Consider the following 19,349-nt stretch of genomic DNA (forward strand, 5'->3'; position numbering starts at 1 on the left):
AGCCTAGCTCTAATCAACTTGTGCAGAAGCCTAGCTCTAATCAATTGTGTAGAAGCCTAACTCTGATCCACTTGTGTAGAAGCCTAACTCTGATCCACTTGTGTAGAAGCCTATCTCTAATCAACTTGTGCAGAAGCCTAGCTCTAATCAATTGTGTAGAAGCCTAACTCTAATCAACTTGTGTTTTTTGCAGTCATCTCCGTTGTTTACCCCAAGTTTCATGGAATGGGTTACCTGGCGCTGCCTGTCCTGAAGAATGGCTACCGAGACTTCCGGATCTCAATGGAGTTCCGACCAGAGGCTAAAAATGGTCTGCTGCTCTTCAGTGCAGAACTAGACGATGCCAAGACAGATTTCTTCTCCGTGGCTTTGGTGGATGGATACATCGAGTTCAGGTAATCATCAGATGTATCTTGCTGTACCTGTTGATAACTACATAGCTTACCCATTGAGAACTGCATCCCTTAGGCATGCTAGAAACCACTGATTTAGGGTTCGAATCCTGGTTCATCTTCATTATACTTTTTAAGTTTGTCAGCACCGTACCCGTTTTCGTGGGTTTCACCAAAATGGTAAATGTCCAAGGCCTCATCGCCTTATGCTTTCCACCCACACCAAGATGATACACTAAAATACTGCTCAGAGCAGTATCACGCAAAACTCACTCACTCACTCACTCACTACTGACAGAAGAGATGGAACAAATTGGTACGTTGTGGTGGACAGATGGACAGACAGCAACAGACAGCTGCAGACACAGGGAGTTAAATGGGCTTGGAGTGAATGGCAGATTGAGACTGCTTTGATGTTCCTTCAGGATTTTCTTCCCTTATTTCTAGAAGCTGAATTGCATGTCTGTCCACATGCCTATGGCAATAATTTTTGTAAGTTTAGGAAAATTGAATGTACTTCCCATGGAAATGATAGCAGCCGGTGACATGTATTGACAGATCGGATATTAAATAGTGGAAAGTTGTGTTCAGTAATTGACACAATCTTGAAAGCAGCTGTCATGAAGCATGTCTCACTGTTGCATCATTATCAGGCAAAAAGATGTGACAGCCAGATTCTTCATATTGCTTTGATAGAAAATTAACAATTTTGTGATTTTCCCAACCTGAATACAGACATAAGATGGTGTTTGTGTTACGATCACTTTGAGGGATAGATCCTTGGTTTCATTTGTGAGGATGTTTGTTTTGTTTGTTTGTATGATTGACATCATGAGCATTGTTCCAAGCAATTGGTATATGATGACATGCATCAACCAAGTCAGTGAGCCTGACCACCCGATCTCGTTAGTCACCTCCTACGACAAGCATAGTTGCCTCTTAAGGCAAGCATAGTCGCCTTTTACGGCGAGCATGGGTTGCTGAAGGCCTATTCTACCCCAGATTGTCACGAGCTTGTGACAGGAGAGGGTTGACTGGTACAAAACACATGGATATATAAAGCATAGCTCATTCTTTGCTGTGCCATCAGTTTTAAAGATAAGTGTGAAAATAGAGGGAAATAAACCATGAAAGATGAAGACTGCATGCTCCCCCTGGTATATTATTGTCCTTTGCAAATATAAATGGTCAGCGTCTTCCAAGTCAGTGAAACCAAAACTGTTCATTCCTGTAGGCCTGAAACCAGGGTGCCGTTGTACAAAGCGATCTTAGCGCTAATGTGATCGTAACTCCCATACCTTAACATAGACTTATGACAGGTGTAGCACTAAGGTTGTTTTGTACAACGGAACCCAGGACAATGTATATGTATAAGTGACATTTGTTGTTTGATTTTGACATTCTGCGCATGTGTTTTGTAGATTGTGTTCGATTGCGAAATAAATCTCTAATAAGGGACATTCTATAGCATATACCTCAGACAGGTGGGTGTTCTGTGGAATGTCCCTTCTATGAAACCATCTATGAAACTATTCTATGAAAAGAAGGCCCTGTAACAACAATAGGATGATGTCATTAGAGGTTCATGACTGGTCTAGTAGACCTGCCCTGTGTGCAGGTGAGCCAGGAAGTGTGTAATTGTAACTGGTGCTAGATATGCATAAACTGGTGGCCCGATTGACTGTGTGGTCTACATCTTCCCAGTGTGCAGTTTAGACAGGAAGTGTCTGGATGCTCACACTCAGCCCATCCCGGGGTAGAGGAAGTGGCACAGACTATCGATGTACATATAATGAACGTTATTCAATAAAAATGCACCAGACCAATTCAGACTCAATTTGGTTGGACATTGTGATTGGCATTCTGTAACCAGAGATGATTGAGGTGGGGGAAGAGGTTATTAACTCTCTTTTTTCTGTAGTGATTATTTTCGAGTTAAAGGTAACCACTGACTAATTACCTCTGCAACATTTCATGTTTTTTGACACTCATAAAGTAGCATCCTCTAAAAATAATACTGATCATTAGATTGTAAGCAGTTGTGTTTTGGATCTCAATGTCATGTTTGTGGTAATGGAACACTGTGATTGGAAGGTTCTTTGTGTGGTAATCTGTGTCGTACCAGCCTGTGAAGTGTTCAAGGGCTTGAGACGGCAGGCAGTCAGAGATTTGGTTGGTTGGTGTTGGCTAGGTGGAATTGTAGGTTGGTGGTTTAGAAGGTAGGTGAGTGAATAATCCTGGGATGAAAATTTATTATCGGCTGGTTTTGGATTGGTGAGTGAGAAAATGGATGGATCCTGGCAAAGAAAGGTTTGGTAAAAGCCTTTGGGAATTAACCTGGCTTGTGCTAATCTTAATTAAAGGGGGGCTTGGCTCTGGCAGATTGGCAGTCCCAGCCAGTTGCCTTTAAGATATCAACAACACTGATTATATTCTAATTCATATTTCATATATTGTTTGTCCATCTAGTAGTTAGTGTATACTCTATTTACATGGAGACAAATGGCTCAGTTTCAGAAAGAGTACTAATTATTAAATTTAGACCAAGACTGAAAACGGACACTCTTTAAGAAATTTTCTTGTAAAATTCTACCAGGTTTCAGCATGTGGATTGATCCATGAAGCATGTGTTCCAACTGTTTTGTGATACTGACAATTTGACGCAGTGTTTTCCCCTTTGACGCCATGTTTTCCCCTTTGACGTCATGTTTTCCCCTTTGGCACCATGTTTTCCCCTTTGACACCATGTTTTCCCCTTTGACACCATGTTTTCCCCTTTGACACCATGTTTTCCCCTTTGACACCAAGTTTTCCCCTTTGACACCATGTTTTCCCCTTTGACGCCATGTTTTCCCCTTTGACACCATGTTTTCCCCTTTGACACCATGTTTTCCCCTTAGACACCATGATTTCCCCTTTGACACCATGTTTTCCCCTTTGACGCCATGTTTTCCCCTTTGACGCCATGTTTTCCCCTTGACGCCATCTTTTCCCCTTTGACGCCATGTTTTCCCCTTTGACGCCATGTTTTCCCCTTTGATGCATGTTTTCCCCTTTGACGCCATGTTTTCCCCTTTCACACTATGTATACCCCAGCTTACAAAACCAAGGCCTCTGGCAAGTGTAGGTTTGTTTGTTGTTTAATGCCACACTCAGCAATATTCCAGCTATTTGATGGCGGTCTGTAAGTAATCGAGTAAGGACAAGACAATCTAGTGATTGACATCCTGAGCATCGATCCACGCAATTGGGATCGATGACATGCATCAACCAAGTCAGTGAGCCTGACCACCTGATCCCGTTAGTTGCCTCTTACGACAAGCATGAACAGGTGTAGGGGACTGGGGACCTATTCTAAGCTGGTATCCACATGGGGGAGAACCAAACACTGAACCTGAAACAGCCCAGAGCTGCGTGTTTGCATAAAACGTGCAATAAATAAACTGAAATATGCAGACGAAACAAGTCCAGCATATCAAATGATCAAGAAAACTATAAATACGCTATTGAAATATAATTAATGCATATGGTAAAACTGTTAGATAATATGATTGTGTATCAGCTTACCGCCTGTTACATTCGTTAAAAGCTTGTGTGACAAACATGCTGATACATGCCAATTGAAAAGTACATTGTGCCTGGTCAGTGTACATGTGGTTTCTAAAACAGTCACTGATTCGATAGCACCTTTCTTATAATGTCAGGTTTTGCAAACAAAAATGGCTTCCTGGAGAGGGAGCCACAATCAGACGGGTATACTACTACATGTATTCACATATTTTTAAATGATTTACAGGGATTGTTATGAAACAGGTTTTCAAGTTAAAATACCCAAATGTCAAGAAACAGGTGGGTAAAAACAACATATATACCCTCTAAACATTGACACACGTAAAGTCTAGGTACACACGTAAAAGTCTAGGTACACACGTAAAGTGTAGGTACACACGTAAAGTCTAGGTACACGTAAAGTCTAGGTACACACATAAAGTCTAGGTACACACGTAAAGTCTAGGTACACACGTAAAGTCTAGGTACACACATAAAGTCTAGGTACACACGTAAAGTCTAGGTACACACATAAAGTCTAGGTACACACGTAAAGTGTAAGTGAACACGTAAAGTCTAGGTGCACGCGTAAAGTCTAGGTACACACGTAAAGTCTAGGTACACACGTAAAGTCTAGGTACACACATAAAGTCTAGGTACACACGTAAAGTCTAGGTACACACATAAAGTCTAGGTACACACGTAAAGTGTAAGTACACACGTAAAGTCTAGGTACACGCGTAAAGTCTAGGTATCTCTGCGCATAAGCTTCAGAGCAGCCATCTGTGGAGGGTGTCAGTGTTGGCTCAGCTGAGACAGCGCTTCACATTTAGTGCTGACTTCGAGTGATGTGGGCAGGGATCACATTTCCTTATGTCCATATACTGTATATATATTCCATCAGTTAAATTATTGCTTTTTAAGGAAAGGATATTAAATGGGGTTGTCTTATTTCAACAGAAATTGAGTCATTGTTTAACAATTGATCTACAACATAGGTGCTTATGTTAGAGAGAGCTTGTTTAAGGAGCTATCATAAAGTCCTCCCAAGAGTAATTTGTTCCTCATTGTCCAGAAGTGAAGCAATGATTCTACATTCTATATGACAACCTGTGTGGATTCTGGGTAATAGAGGTCCCCTTGAACTGTTTACCCTAACTATGCTGGCAGCTTTAGATGGGATGATAGGACGGGGTCGGCTTAAGTGTTCATGAGCATTTTGATTGTCCTGAAAATTAAGACCCATTACCCAGGTGGGGATTCTGGGTTAGAATTGAAGCCCAACAACCTGCGTGGTCGTAAGAGGCGACCAAAATGATCGGATGGTCAGTGGTTTGGTTGATAACGTGGCATCATGAATGAACTCATAATGTCCATCACTGGATTGTCTGGTACAGATTTTATTATCTACAGAATTCATCATATAGCTATATTTTTGAGTGCACATTAAACAACAAACAATGGTATAGGGTACACATGAAGCTTATGTGGGGGCACGGGTGGCCCAGCTGTCTAAGGCGCCGCGATTCGCTGTGCAGAGTTGCGTCCCCTGGGCACGCCAGAAACCTATGATTGAAGGTTCGAATCCCGGTTTGCCCTAATTATGTTTCTAGGTTTGTCAGCACCATACCCGTGCTCGTGGGTTTCACTGAAGTGGTAAACGTCTGAGACCTGCATCACTTCAGACTTTCCTCCCACATTAAGCTGACACGCCGTGATATAACAGGAATACTGTTAAAAGCGGCGTTAAACCCAACTCACTCACTCACTCAAGCTTATGTAGGTCCAGTTGGAAATACGGAAAGTCTAACCCGTGAAAGCCCGGGTTAGAACTGGCCATCAGCAAACCATGTTTATCATAAGAGGCAACAAATGGGATCGGGCGGTCAGACTCAGTTACTCGGTTGATGCATGTCATTGTATCCCAAGTATGTAGAACACTGCTCATGGGGGTCTATCACTGGATAGTCTGGCCCAGACTTGATTATTTACATACTGCTTTCATATTGGAATGTTACTGAATGTGACATTAAACAACAAACAAACAAACAAACAGCACAGTCTGGCCATCATCACATGCAGTGTACTGTCTCAGGAGCAGTGGGATGGATACTGTATTCAATTCAATGTTCAGTGGGAGTGTGACATTAACCATGCCCCCTTGTACGGCTAGAATCGATATCCTCCACACCTACTGGCTGGTTGTTTCTACGTGTCATATTCCCTTGAACAAATGAAGGAATTGACAACCAATAAACTCTGTTTGTTTTGCACTGTAGCAAAACATATCTCTGTGACTGACCGATGACTCCCAGCCTTTGATAGCCTGATAAAGCTGTCCCTTGGAAGAATTCTTTAATTAATGTTGTCCTTGTGTGGGGCGATAAAGCTGAATTACCAATTTGGCCCTGAAACGTTGTCCGACTTTTATTGGTGTGTACCAGTTGTAGGCTTCTGGTATACATGGTATCAAACGTGTAATAAATCTTTTATGTGGACGCCTCGGAGTGGGATCGTTTGGAAGAGTCGGTGTGTGCTTGACTGAAGTCTGGTTCGAGACTTTAGTTTCCTCTGTGTCAACATGCTGTTTTCTCCGTACAAACATGTCGTACAGAAGTCGTGATAATAAAGGAATTAAAAAACAAGGGTTGCCATACAAGGGTTGCAAGTATAATTGATATTGAGAGTGAATGAGTGAATATGAATAACTTATAATAATAATAATAATAAAAAAATAAAAAAAATAAAAAAAATAAAAAACGCGCCATGATATAACTGTAATACTGTTAAAAGCGGCGTTAAACCCAACTCACTCACTCACCATAGGCATGCTCAAAGTGCTGGCCTTATTACTCCAGTCAATTGATCAGTGCGCACACAGTTTTCATTACCAACTCCCTGGGGAGTATGCAACCCAAGCTACCAGGTACCCATTTTTACTGCTGGGTGAAGAGGCATATCTCCATCAAAATCACTTGTGTTACATGTGCTTCAGTGTTGTGCTGGCAAACTGAGGATCATAATCAGATCAAATCTGTTTGAACCCACAATCATTGGATCTTGACATGCTAAGGGACACAACTCTGTACAGCAAATTGTGGTGCTTAAGTACCAGTGTCCTTGATTCATATTGTGAAAAATGGATCCTGATTTAAAAGACTTTACATGGGTTGCTATGCAATTAATATTGCAGCAATAGGGTTTCCATATGATCATATTAGATCCAAGGATCCTTGGAACATCACTAAACCTTATATCATCCAAGGATTGCAATTAGTTCTGAAATTACAAGGACTATATTATATGATCATATTACTTAATCACAATTTATGAGGTCATGGTACATTAGGAATTTCATTTCAAATGGATATAAAGTTGCATGTTTGGGTTATGTGAAGATAGGGCAGTCAGGTAGCCTAGTGGTTAAAGCTTTCGCTTGTCACGCGGAAGAGTGAAACCCATTTCTAGTGTCTTCCACCGTGATATTGCTGGAATATTGCTAAAAGCGGCGTCAAACCAAACTCACTCACTCACTATGTGAAGATATGATAATAGAAGTTGTGACTTAAACAATCTTGCTTTACTGGCTTAGAAGCTGATGAAGTGACTCACCCTCGCTTCCATCCAGTGTTACAATCATCTCGAGTCTAATTTCTTGGTGTACATTTTCCAGCTCACATTTTGTGAATTTGAAACTGTAAGTCTATTTCCATTGTAATGATAACAGTTATCCCAGAGTCTGTCCATTGTGATGGGATGAGAGTTGAAACATGAACCAGAGTTGAAACATGAACCATTCAAGGGAACGAAAGCTCGACAGATGGAATGTCACCTGAAAGGTCATGGATCATTGCATAGAGTTTGATATCAAACTTTGCAAATAAAAACTTTGAATTTAAACCCTTTTCAGATTGAATTATTTTTTATAAGTTAATCACTGTCAGTTTATGTATGTGTGGATTATTATCATAATCAGTGGTGTTGATATGCACGCATGTAATCAATCCCTCTTTGGAGCACATATTACCAGTTGAGTTGCCTTACATATTATCAATCGCTCATTAGGGCCCATATTACCAGATGTGTTGAATGAAATATTATCAATCCTTCTTTGGGGCCCATATTACCAGTTGAGTTGACTCACATATTATCAATCCCTCATTGGGGCCCATATTACCAGATGTGTTGAATGAAATATTATCAATCCTTCTTTGGGGCCCATATTACCAGTTGAGTTGACTCACATATTATCAATCCCTCATTGGGGCCCATATTACCAGATGTGTTGAATGAAATATTATCAATCCTTCTTTGGGGCCCATATTACCAGTTGAGTTGACTCACATATTATCAATCCCTCATTGGGGCCCATATTACCAGATGTGTTGAATGAAATATTATCAATCCTTCTTTGGGGCCCATATTACCAGTTGAGTTGACTCACATATTATCAATCCCTCATTGGAGCAAATATTACCAGATGTGTTGACTCACATATTATCAATCCCTCATTGGGGGTCTATATTACCAGATGTGTTGACTCACATATTATCAATCCCTCATTGGAACACATATTACCAGATGTGTTGACTCACATATTATCAATCCCTCATTGGGGGTCTATATTACCAGATGTGTTGACTCACATATTATCAATCCCTCATTGGAACACATATTACCAGATGTGTTGACTCACATATCAATCCCTCTTTTGAGCTCATATTACCAGATGTGTTGACTCAAATATTATCAATCTCTCTTGGGAGCACATATTGCCAGTTTTGTTGACCCACATATTAACAATCCCTCTTTGGGGCTCATATTACCAGATGTTTTGACCCACATATTATCAATCCCTCATTGGGACACATATCACCAGATGTGTTGACTTCATGATCGGAATATCGGTCTGCATCAAATCTATAAGCTATAAGCCCCAGTCAGCAATATCCAGTGATATCACAGTGGTTTGGAAGAAGGTGGCAGAAGCTGTTCTGGTATCACTGTGGTTGCCACAGTACAGCTGCTATGGTGCTTAGTGAAAGCTGGTGCTAATTGCATATTTCTGTCTTAATGTGGACTGAAGCTACCGCTGATTGATTACTTGTTCTGTCCCACTGATGAAGGCATGGTCAGTTCTGACTGAGAAAGGCATTGCAGTCTGGAGACCCATGACTAGGACTAGACCATGTGTCCACTGCGATTGAAATGCTCTCAGCTGTTGACAAGGAGACTAGACTCATAAACTAGCTAAAGTGCTGAATAAGTGTTGGGGATGGGATGAATTAACTGCAGAATAAGTGTTCCTGCTCTCAATGGTCCTGCCTCCATGGTGGAAGACGTCATACCGAAGGTACATTGAAACGCCTTCATAAGTGCCTGAATATGGCAATATCTCTGCGTTGGACTTTGATTGAGTCGCTATGGAAAAGAGGTCTTTATTACTTTATTTTGATACTGCTCTCTAGATCAGATGGCAGACTGTTGTTGTGAAATGTCGTGAATGCTATGATTTATTGAATCTTATATGAAGCCTGGTATTGTGTGTGATGGGAAGCAGACTTATCGAAAGAAGGAAGCACTTCAAATTGAACATTAATACCCAAACCCAAAAATGTTATTTCTTTTTAGGAAAATGGAGATTATAAGTATGTGGATTAAGTTATTGTTATCATCACCCAGAAACTCTCTAACGTTTATTATTTTTTTGGGATATCATTTTTAGAGATTTGTACAATTCAGAGGTTATGATTATTTAAGTTCATTTGTGTAATATGATAGGGTTCCACAATTTGCTGAACAGAGTTGCTTCCCTTTGGCATAACAGGATCCACTGATCATGGTTATTCACTTGATATTCATGAAATGAGTAGCATATTTCTGCAGCATTAAGATAATTTCATTTGTGAACATACTTTCAATAATTGTCAAGAAATTCTTCATGGACATATGTTAAAATGATTGTCCAGAAATGCTTAGCAAAATTCAAGACTATTCAACAAATTAACATTTTTTAAGATCATTGACATCCAGATTACGTTTCAGAGATATATGAGAACACTTTTTCAACAACTGCATGGGAAAGTAGGCCAATACGTCAAACCCAGTGCCTAGTAAACTTCCATAAAGTCTTGGGGCGGTGGGGTAGCCAAGTGGTTAAAGTGTTTGCTCGTCGAAGGCTCGAAGGGTTTTATTCGCCACATGGGTACAATGTGTGAAGCGAATTTCTGGTGTCCCCTTGGATGATATTTCAGGAATATTGCTAAGAGCGGTGTAAAACCATACTCACTTACTCAATGAAATCTTACAATTATTATCTCGAAATGCTTTCCAATAACTGACTACTGAGTTCAACCAATTATTATCTCGAAATGCTTTCCAGTAACTGACTACAGAGTTCAACAGGATGCTATTGCCCATTGCTAATAACATTTTGTCTCATAAGTGTTTGACGTTATACCAATAACTTCACATATTAAACCTAATGTTTTATCAATTCTTATCATTAAGTTGAGCTGTTTCCAGGCTGATGGTATTCTAGCATCATCTTTAATGTTATATAGCAAAAACAATTGACATTGTCATCGTGACAAGATATCCACCAAACTTGAACAAGGACCTCAGGACATTTGGTCTTGAATTAATGAGCATCAACGGTTATTTATATCTTGACATTTTATGATTAATGACCTCATATTCTGTTGATTGTTGCTTTAAAACAGTAATAATAATGAATTGTTTTTCAAAGGAATGCCAAAGTAAATGATTATTATGTGGAAATAAAAATTGATTATTGACAAAAATAGCTAACGTTGTGTGGAAATTGTTGCTGAACAATTTTTTACTGTCGTGAAATAACAACTTGAATACGAAAGAGAAACAGGAATTCTTACATCCCTAGTATTTGGTTACGAGACTGATGAACTCGACTGACTTTAAGATCAAATGAAGTAAAGCTAAGAATTTTTCTAAACAATTTTCAATTTCAACAAAGTCCCTTTTGAACACTTGCAAACCCTAGAGCTTTTATGTTTTGTTAACTTTGATTGTGTTTTCGATGTACTACAATATATCAGTTTTTATCAGAGAAAGCCGGCAGACTTGATGTACTGTTAATCAATTCTGTAACTTTTTCTGTTAAATACTTCTCCATTCCAATTGATTTTTGTTCAAGTGGGGCAAAAACCATTTGTCTTGTCTTGTCTTTGTTATTCAGAAACCTATTTTTACCAGAAGAAAGGAACTGTCTGTCATTTTAGGTGATGCAATTTTTATTCTATGATCTCACCGCTTCCATTCAATGTCTTTGATTTCTTGCATCTCAATCAGTTGCCATGGCAACTAGATACCCATTTTTCTGCATATAGACGCATTTTGGCACACATTAGACTTGGCACTGAAGAAAGTGGCTTCTTCTCCAGGACGTTGTGTTTGGAATAACAATAAGTTGATATGTCCCACGTTCCCTCGCTTCTTTTGCTAGGAGACCCTTAAAGGATCTTGGAGTCAAGGAAGAAAAGTTTGTTTTGTTTTGAATTCTTACTCTAAAGATTTCAATGAATTATGCAGCTTGCACACGATGGCGCAAGAAGTCAGTCATGTCTGACAGTGTAGATTAGCAAACGAGCATACAGTTAGGCAGCTTAAACTTGTCAAGTTTACAAATAACATCACTTAAACCAGTAAATTTAGTTAGGTGACTTAAACAGGGCAGTGTTTTGGACTTATTTGATGTCTTTAGCAAGCAAATGTTCTACAAGACATGTGTCTTGTCTGAACCTTTTACCTTACATTGTTGCAAACAGTTTGGAGGTGTATTTAGTGCCAGAAGTTAGTTGTTTGTTGTTGCAAACAGTTTGGAGGTGTATTTAGTGCCAGAAGTTAGTTGTTTGTTGTTGCAAACAGTTTGGAGGTGTATTTAGTGCCAGAAGTTAGTTGTTTGTTGTTGCAAACAGTTTGGAGGTGTATTTAGTGCCAGAAGTTAGTTGTTTGTTGTTGCAAACAGTTTGGAGGTGTATTTAGTGCCAGAAGTTAGTTGTTTGTTGTTGCAAACAGTTTGGAGGTGTATTTAGTGCCAGAAGTTAGTTGTTTGTTGTTGCAAACAGTTTGGAGGTGTATTTAGTGCCAGAAGTTAGTTGTTTGTTGTTGCAAACAGTTTCGAGGTGTATTTCGTGCCAGAAGTTAGTTGTTTGTTGTTGCAAACAGTTTGGAGGTGTATTTACTGCCAGAAGTTAGTTGTTTGTTGTTGCAAACAGTTTGGAGGTGTATTTAGTGCCAGAAGTTAGTTGTTTGTTGTTAGTTGTTGCAAACAGTTTCGAGGCATAGTTAGTGCCAATTGTTAGTTGTTACATACAGTTTTGAGGTGTAGTTAGTGCCAGAAGTTAGTTGCTTGTTGTTAGTTGTTGCAAACAGTTTTGAGGTGTATTTAGTGCCAATTGTTAGTTGTTACATACAGTTTCGAGGTGTAGTTAGTGCCAGAAGTTAGTGGTTAGTTGTTACAAACAGGTTCGAGGGGACCTGTGCTTCACAACCCAGTTTATGTGTAGTTAGTGCCAAGTTTGATATTGAGGACCTGTTGCTGTATTGTTACAATAATAATTAACTTCTACAGTGATATACATCAAAACAGTTTGTGCAAATAGTGCTTTATTGATTTGGATAAAATTTGCCAAGACTTGACAATTTAGCCTAGCTATGTTCCCCACTTTAAGCCCATGTGCCACCACCAGTGTTGCCTTGGTTCAGACAATGAGAAGGTATTTCACAGGTAAATTGTGAAGAAAACAAGACCAAAATCACCAGATGTTAGATGTGTGTACAGTGCTTTCACCATTGATCGAATAAGTGGTTAATCGATTAGGATAGAAAGTCAAAAGAATTATGCTCTGCTACAACGTCAAATCAATACAAAAAATATAAAATTGAAAACAATCTTTATTCCTCACAACAAAAGGAGGTTTTAGTTCTTGTTCAATCGATGCCTGGAACCATGACTTGCTATAACCATAACTCATAGTTACATTTCCTTTTCCATTTAAAAATATCTGCCTCTTTCACTTATTTTGGCCATACATCTGTCCTAAACTTACTCCTAATGTGCCGCAATTCACTGTGCAGAGCTGCATCTGTTAGGACAGACAGAAATCTTTGATCCTGGGTTCGAATCCCGATTGTCTCTGATTCTATTTCTTGGTATGTCAGAACCATACCATGCCCTAATGTTTAGCCAAAATGGTAAACATCTTAAGACCTGCATCACCTCGGGGTACTCCTACTAGCTGACACATTGTCATGTAACTGAATACTCGTCAAAGCATATTTAAATCCATCTTGCCCATGTTACTAGCCAATTACATGTCGAGTTGATAAACACTTGTTACAGGTGGCTGCTTATAAATTTACTAGAATCTGACATGGTCATTCTCTATATGATCAATTCTGCCATGTTGCTGTGGTTTCATCCAAAAGTGGAACTCAATGTCTATTTTGAATATAATGGACATATCAGTATCTCCGATCTCCACTTAATATCAAACAACATTATTTGTTTTAGACATATTATAACTTGGTACATCACAAACGCTTGTGACTTGATGGATGGGGCTTTTTCATGTGATTGTTACTGATGGTTGGGAAATAACATTAACTTTTTGCATGTTTCATTTCTTAGGCTACACAATAGGAGGCAATGAATAAACAGACTTGTCTGTGCAGACAGAAATTTTATTGATTTTGGAAATGTTAACCAAACAAGTCAGGAAGAGGATAATTTAAACCAGCCCACTTCATATCTCAATCTAACCCTTTTTGCATCCTGTCATGTAATAGCTAAAGTTTAAACAGAAATATTTTTTTTGACGTTTGTGTGTTGGAAACTGCTAACATTGTTGTGTTGAAGAGAGTAGGTTGTAGACCATATACCATATATGGTCTGTGTTTGTAGAATCCCTTCCTATCCGCGGACAGAGGTATGGTCAGATGGGTACAATTTATTGACTGAGGTTTTGCATGTTTTACTCCTATTGGGTTATCCACCTACACCACGATGATGAATTGTCTCTTTAGCACTGACACATTTTCTCATTAATCACTGAATCTCAGAGGAGAAAACGAGAAAAATCCAATTTTTAATAGATCTGAAGCTAAAGTTTCTGGCTATAAATGCAACAAAAATATGATACCTCATACATAGCTTTTTCAATCTATTGATGTGATCCATACCAAACAAAGTGCCTATGGTTCTGTTCCTTGCAAGATGGAATATGTTGATTAGTTATTTTCTGAGAGAATGATGAAAATGCTGAACAGTGTAAATTGATGGTACTTTCTGTAATGGAATTAGCAATCAAATGGTGGACAGTGTTTTCAGTCTCCAAGGATTCCACTAGCTGTATTATTAAGTTTCTGTTAAAGTTGATTAAATTTATGTTAAAGTTTATTAAAGGACTGTAATGGTGGCTGGTTCTTTTCTGTTATGTGTTTGACAAGATTAGTATGGACGCCATTTACACACACGTGAAACATTTTGCATAATTGGGGACGATGGACACAAAAGGAATTAGGTTTGTACTGTTTTGTGGGCAGGAATGAAAAGCTTATATTGGATTCCTTTGTGGTAACTATGGAAGCTAAATGTAAATTATTCAGCTTTTATTGATTTAACATTTGTGGAAGCTATGGAAAAATCAAAATCATTGCAGAATTCCTGAACAAGAAGAAGAACTTTCTTGGGGATTTCTTTTTTGAAGTTTTGATTTTTGATGTGGAGTGATGCTTACTGATGTTCACTCCAGAGGAGTGAATTCATTGCGGTATAGAAACATTACCCACGTGGCAAACGTGAGATTTCACATATTACCAATTTGGCAAATGTGAGACTTTGACACATTACTAATCAGGGCGAACGTGAGACTTTGACATATTACCCACGTGGCAAATGTGAGACTTCCCATATTACCCACGTGGCGAATGTGAGACTTCCCATATTACCCACGTGGCGAATGTGAGACTTCCCATATTACCCACGTGGCGAATGTGAGACTTTGCATATTACCCACATGGCGAATGTGAGACTTCCCATATTACCCACATGGCGAATGTGAGACTTCCCATATTACCCACATGGCGAATGTGAGACTTCCCATATTACCCACAGGGCGAATGTGAGACTTCCCATATTACCCACGTGGCGAATGTGAGACTTCAACATCATTACCTGTGTGGCAAACGTGAGACTTCAACATCATTACCTGTGTGGCAAACGTGAGACTTCAACATCATTACCCATGTGGCAAACGTGAGACTTCAACATCATTACCTGTGTGGCGAACGTGAGACTTCAACATCACCACCTGTGTGGCGAACGTGCTAATTCAACATCTTTACCCATGTCTCAAACGTGAGACTTCAACATAATTAACCATGTGTCGAACGTGAGACTTCAACATCATTAACTGTGTGGCGAACATGAGACTTCAACATCATTACCGTTAACCAAGTGGCGAATGTGAGACTTTGATGATGAAGAAATGCTTTATAACAGGTTACCCCATTGCCAGCCATATCAACGTGAAATTTGACATGATCAGATATTAGTGCACCATTTGAGGCAGTTCTCAGTTACATTGATCTATTTACTAGAACTTCATAGAATTACATCCATTAGGTAAGGTGTCAGATACAGATCCTGACACCAATGTCATCTCTGGTTTGCCTGCAACAGACCTGGGCCTCGTTCCAGCAAATGATCTTCGCGCTGAGACTGTCATAAGTTTGTGCTAAAGAATGGTAGTTATGATCATCTTGGCTGAATGATCGCTTTGTGGAACACAGCCATGTTGGTACTCTTCATGCTACCTGATGCACGGAGACCCGTGAAGATCTGGGTACAGAATACCATAATCGACGTAATAAGTGCCCCGCTCTAATAAGTGCCCACAGCAATATTTGCTAATATATTGGCTTGTGAAAAATCCCAATCAGCACCCTTTCTGATTGATCAATGTACACAAGACTTATTTATTCGTGTATAATATGCACTCATGTGTTATATGTACCCTTAAGTATGGGCAATTAAATTCTCGAAAATATATCTATCGTGTATTATTCGCACAGAATCTTCTTTTATATTATTTCAGGCTGTGAGGCATAAACCACAAAATTAACAATCTTTCAACTCTGTTTTTTATCTCACCAAAATTATATTCTAATAAGAGCCCCCTATTTCTAATTTTGATGTCAATCACTGGATTGTCTGGTCCAGACTTGAGTACTTACAGATACAGATATAGCTGGAATATTGCTGAGTGCAGCATTATACAACAAACCAAAGCAACCTGACTTCAGAATTAAGCCTCATCTACACGCTCATCTTTTGGAATTAGATTTTAATAAACTTCATTTTGCTAAGAATAATTGATATGTTTATTGCTATTTTCTGTTTGACATTAAACATTTGAAATGCAGGCTTTTCCCACTACTGATGGTTAGAACTGTGTGTTTCATGCAATGAGCCAATGCCAAACATTTAGTTATGGGCAGACTACAAAACATGCCATGCACTTGACAGAGATGTGTTGGTATTTTAAGCCATTATTTTTTGGGGACAGGAGTTGCCATAATGTGTAACGAACAAAAAGTGACACGGATTTATTTTGCAAATTGATGAGGACATTTTTTAGGGGGAAAGGAATAGCACTAATTTGTAAAGAACACAAAGTTGCGTAAATATATGTTCCCAATTGAGGTTGTGTGTTCAACTTACAGAGGTGATCTAAACTTTGGGATTGCACATGAAAACGTTGTTTTGGTAACCAGAATTTTTTTCTTGAACTTAACATTTGATAAATAGAACTACATGTCCACACAAGATCCATTCTAATTGCCATGCCATTAAATGTGTAAACACCAAAGTGGTAAATGTCTAAGACCTGCATCACTTCGGTCTTTCTCCTGTAACAAGCTGACATGCCGTGATATAACCAGAAAACTATTAAAGCAGCGTTAAACCCAACTCACTCACTGCAGTGATAAGGATGCTGATAGCCTACTCTGCCCTGGAGTCCCTCTGAGAATGAGCAGTAAGTGTGGAGTTGTTCCACAGTACATGCTTAAAATTGGTTAAAGGACCCGTGAAGATCCGGGATAGAGTAGGTCTTCAGCAACCCATGCTTGACGTAAAAGGTGTCTTTGCTTGTCGTAAGAGGCAACTAACAGGATTGGGTGGTCAGGCTTGCTGACTTGGTTGATGCATGTCATTGTATCCCAAGTGTGTGATCGATGATCATAATGTCAATGACTGGATTGTCTGGTCCAGACTCGATTATTTACAGACACCGTCGTTTTATAGCAAGAATATTGATGAGTGCGACGTTAAACAAGAGACAGAGAAGATATATACAATAAACAAAACAAACAAGTCAGAAAGATCAAATGAAGCCTCTATTGTCTCCTTGGATCCCTGATCTCCCCTGATGCTCACACAACATAGAACATGAGTGGAACTTGACTCAGACACATGTTTCTCCCTTGCTTGTTTGATCTTGAATTTAGTGGGACATTCCAGTTTTTTATCTGAAACACTTGTCAGCTGTTGGAAAGTCCTTAATCTTGGTTTACAAGTATTTATTGTACAGCTGTAATTGCCATTACCAAGATTGATTTCAATGTCGAAGGAATTTATTCCGATGGGCCTCCACTATTTCTTTTAATTCCATAGGGTGCGTTTTAAACAATTTGATTTATTGAATCTGGTAGCCATTTACATGGGCTCTTCCGCTTCTGTTAAATTTTTTGTACCACATTTTATTGAATCCAATTTAGGCGTGTCAAACTAATCTTTTTCTATGTCACTGGTTTCAATTAAGCAGAACGGGGAGCATTCAGCACTGATTGGAGAATCTGGGAAAGCCAGTTTGGCAATCTCGACTTTGAACCTTAACTTGTTTATTGGCTTGATTGAAGCAAATTAATGATTTGTACCGAAAATAACTCAAATTGACATGAGTTTGCTTTGGGTAATTTGACTGACGGGTAATTTCAAGGAGGGATTAGGATATGCTTAAAATTGTGTTGATAAGAATCATGTGCGTAAGATTTTGATTTTGAAACTAGGGCAGTCCATTGTTTCTTTATTCCTCTCTATCTTTCAGGAATAAGTTTGCGTCTTTTGTGTGACGTTTCATCAGGGCATGGCTCGACCATGGTTAATATTGTCAAGAGTAGATTTATTAGCGTACTTTGAAATCAGGATTAAACTCAGATGCATCAATGCAATAGGTCCCCTGTACCTAGATATGTATCGGGGGCACGGGTGGCCCAGTCGTCTAAGACCCTGCAAATCGCTTTGCAGAGTTTCATCCCTTGGGTACGCCTGAAACCTATGATTGTGGGTTCGAATCACGATTCGGCCCGATTAAGTTCCTAGGTTTGTCGTGGGTTTCACCGAAGTGGTAAACGTCTGAGACCTGCATCACTTCGGGCTTTCCTCCCACATTAAACTGACACGCCACAATATAATAATAATACTGTTAAAAGCAGCATTAAACCCTACTCACTCACTCACTCACAAGATGTATATCCAGTGGTGACACTGCTTTCCCATGGGGATTCATGGTTAGAACTGGTACCCAGCCAGCTATGTTTGTCGTAAGAGGTAACTTGTGAGATCGTTAGCTTGGTGAATTGGTTGATTTGCGTCATCTTTTTCTTAATCAATTTTTATATACATATAGAACAGCCATGATTTTGTAATATGCTCTTACAAGCCCATGTAGCTGAGGGGTAATGGGCTTGAAAAGAGAGGGGGTGGAAGAAAGGGAGAAAGAGAGAAACCGAAATATATACAAACATTGTCATCTTACCCTGACCCTGGTCGATGCTCACGGTATCAATCACTGGTTTGACCTGTGAAAATCCGGTGTAGAATAGGTCTTCAGCAACCCATGCTTGCTGTAAAGGGGGACTATGCTTGTTGTAAGAGGCGACTAACGGGATCGGGTGGTCAGGCCCGCTGACTTGGTTGATGCATGTCATCGTATCCCAATTGCGTAGATCGATGCTCATGATATCAATTACTGGATTGTCTGGTCCAGACTCGATTATTTAATAACCCCCGTCATATAGCAAGGATATTGCTGAGTGTGGCATTGAACAACAGACGCAGAAACAGTCACTGGATTTTCTGGTCCAAACTTGATTATTTACACACCACCGTCATATAGCTGGAATATTGCTGAGAGCTGCCCTCTGTACTGTGGCATGCTGGTTGCCATGGTCATATAGCTGGAATATTGCTGAGTGCTGCCCTCTGTACTGTGGCATGCTGGTTGCCATGGTCATATAGCTGGAATATTGCTGAGTGCTGCCCTCTGTACTATGGCATGCTGGTTGCCATGGTCATATAGCTGG

At 39.5% G+C, this 19,349-nt stretch overlaps 1 protein-coding gene across 1 annotated transcript in view; it reads left to right on the plus strand.

Moving 5' to 3' along the window:
* Positions 1-19,349, plus strand: part of LOC124113747 (pikachurin-like) — a 151,858-nt gene that overhangs the window by 101,998 nt on the left and 30,511 nt on the right. Inside the window, exon 4 of the mRNA XM_046474258.2 lies at positions 194-395. Coding sequence (XP_046330214.1) covers positions 194-395 — 202 coding nt within the window. The remainder of the gene's footprint in view (positions 1-193; positions 396-19,349) is intronic.

The sequence above is a fragment of the Haliotis rufescens genome, unplaced genomic scaffold, assembly GCF_023055435.1.
Source record: "Haliotis rufescens isolate VD_foot unplaced genomic scaffold, xgHalRufe1.0.p SCAF_2, whole genome shotgun sequence".
Classification (NCBI taxonomy): domain Eukaryota; kingdom Metazoa; phylum Mollusca; class Gastropoda; order Lepetellida; family Haliotidae; genus Haliotis; species Haliotis rufescens.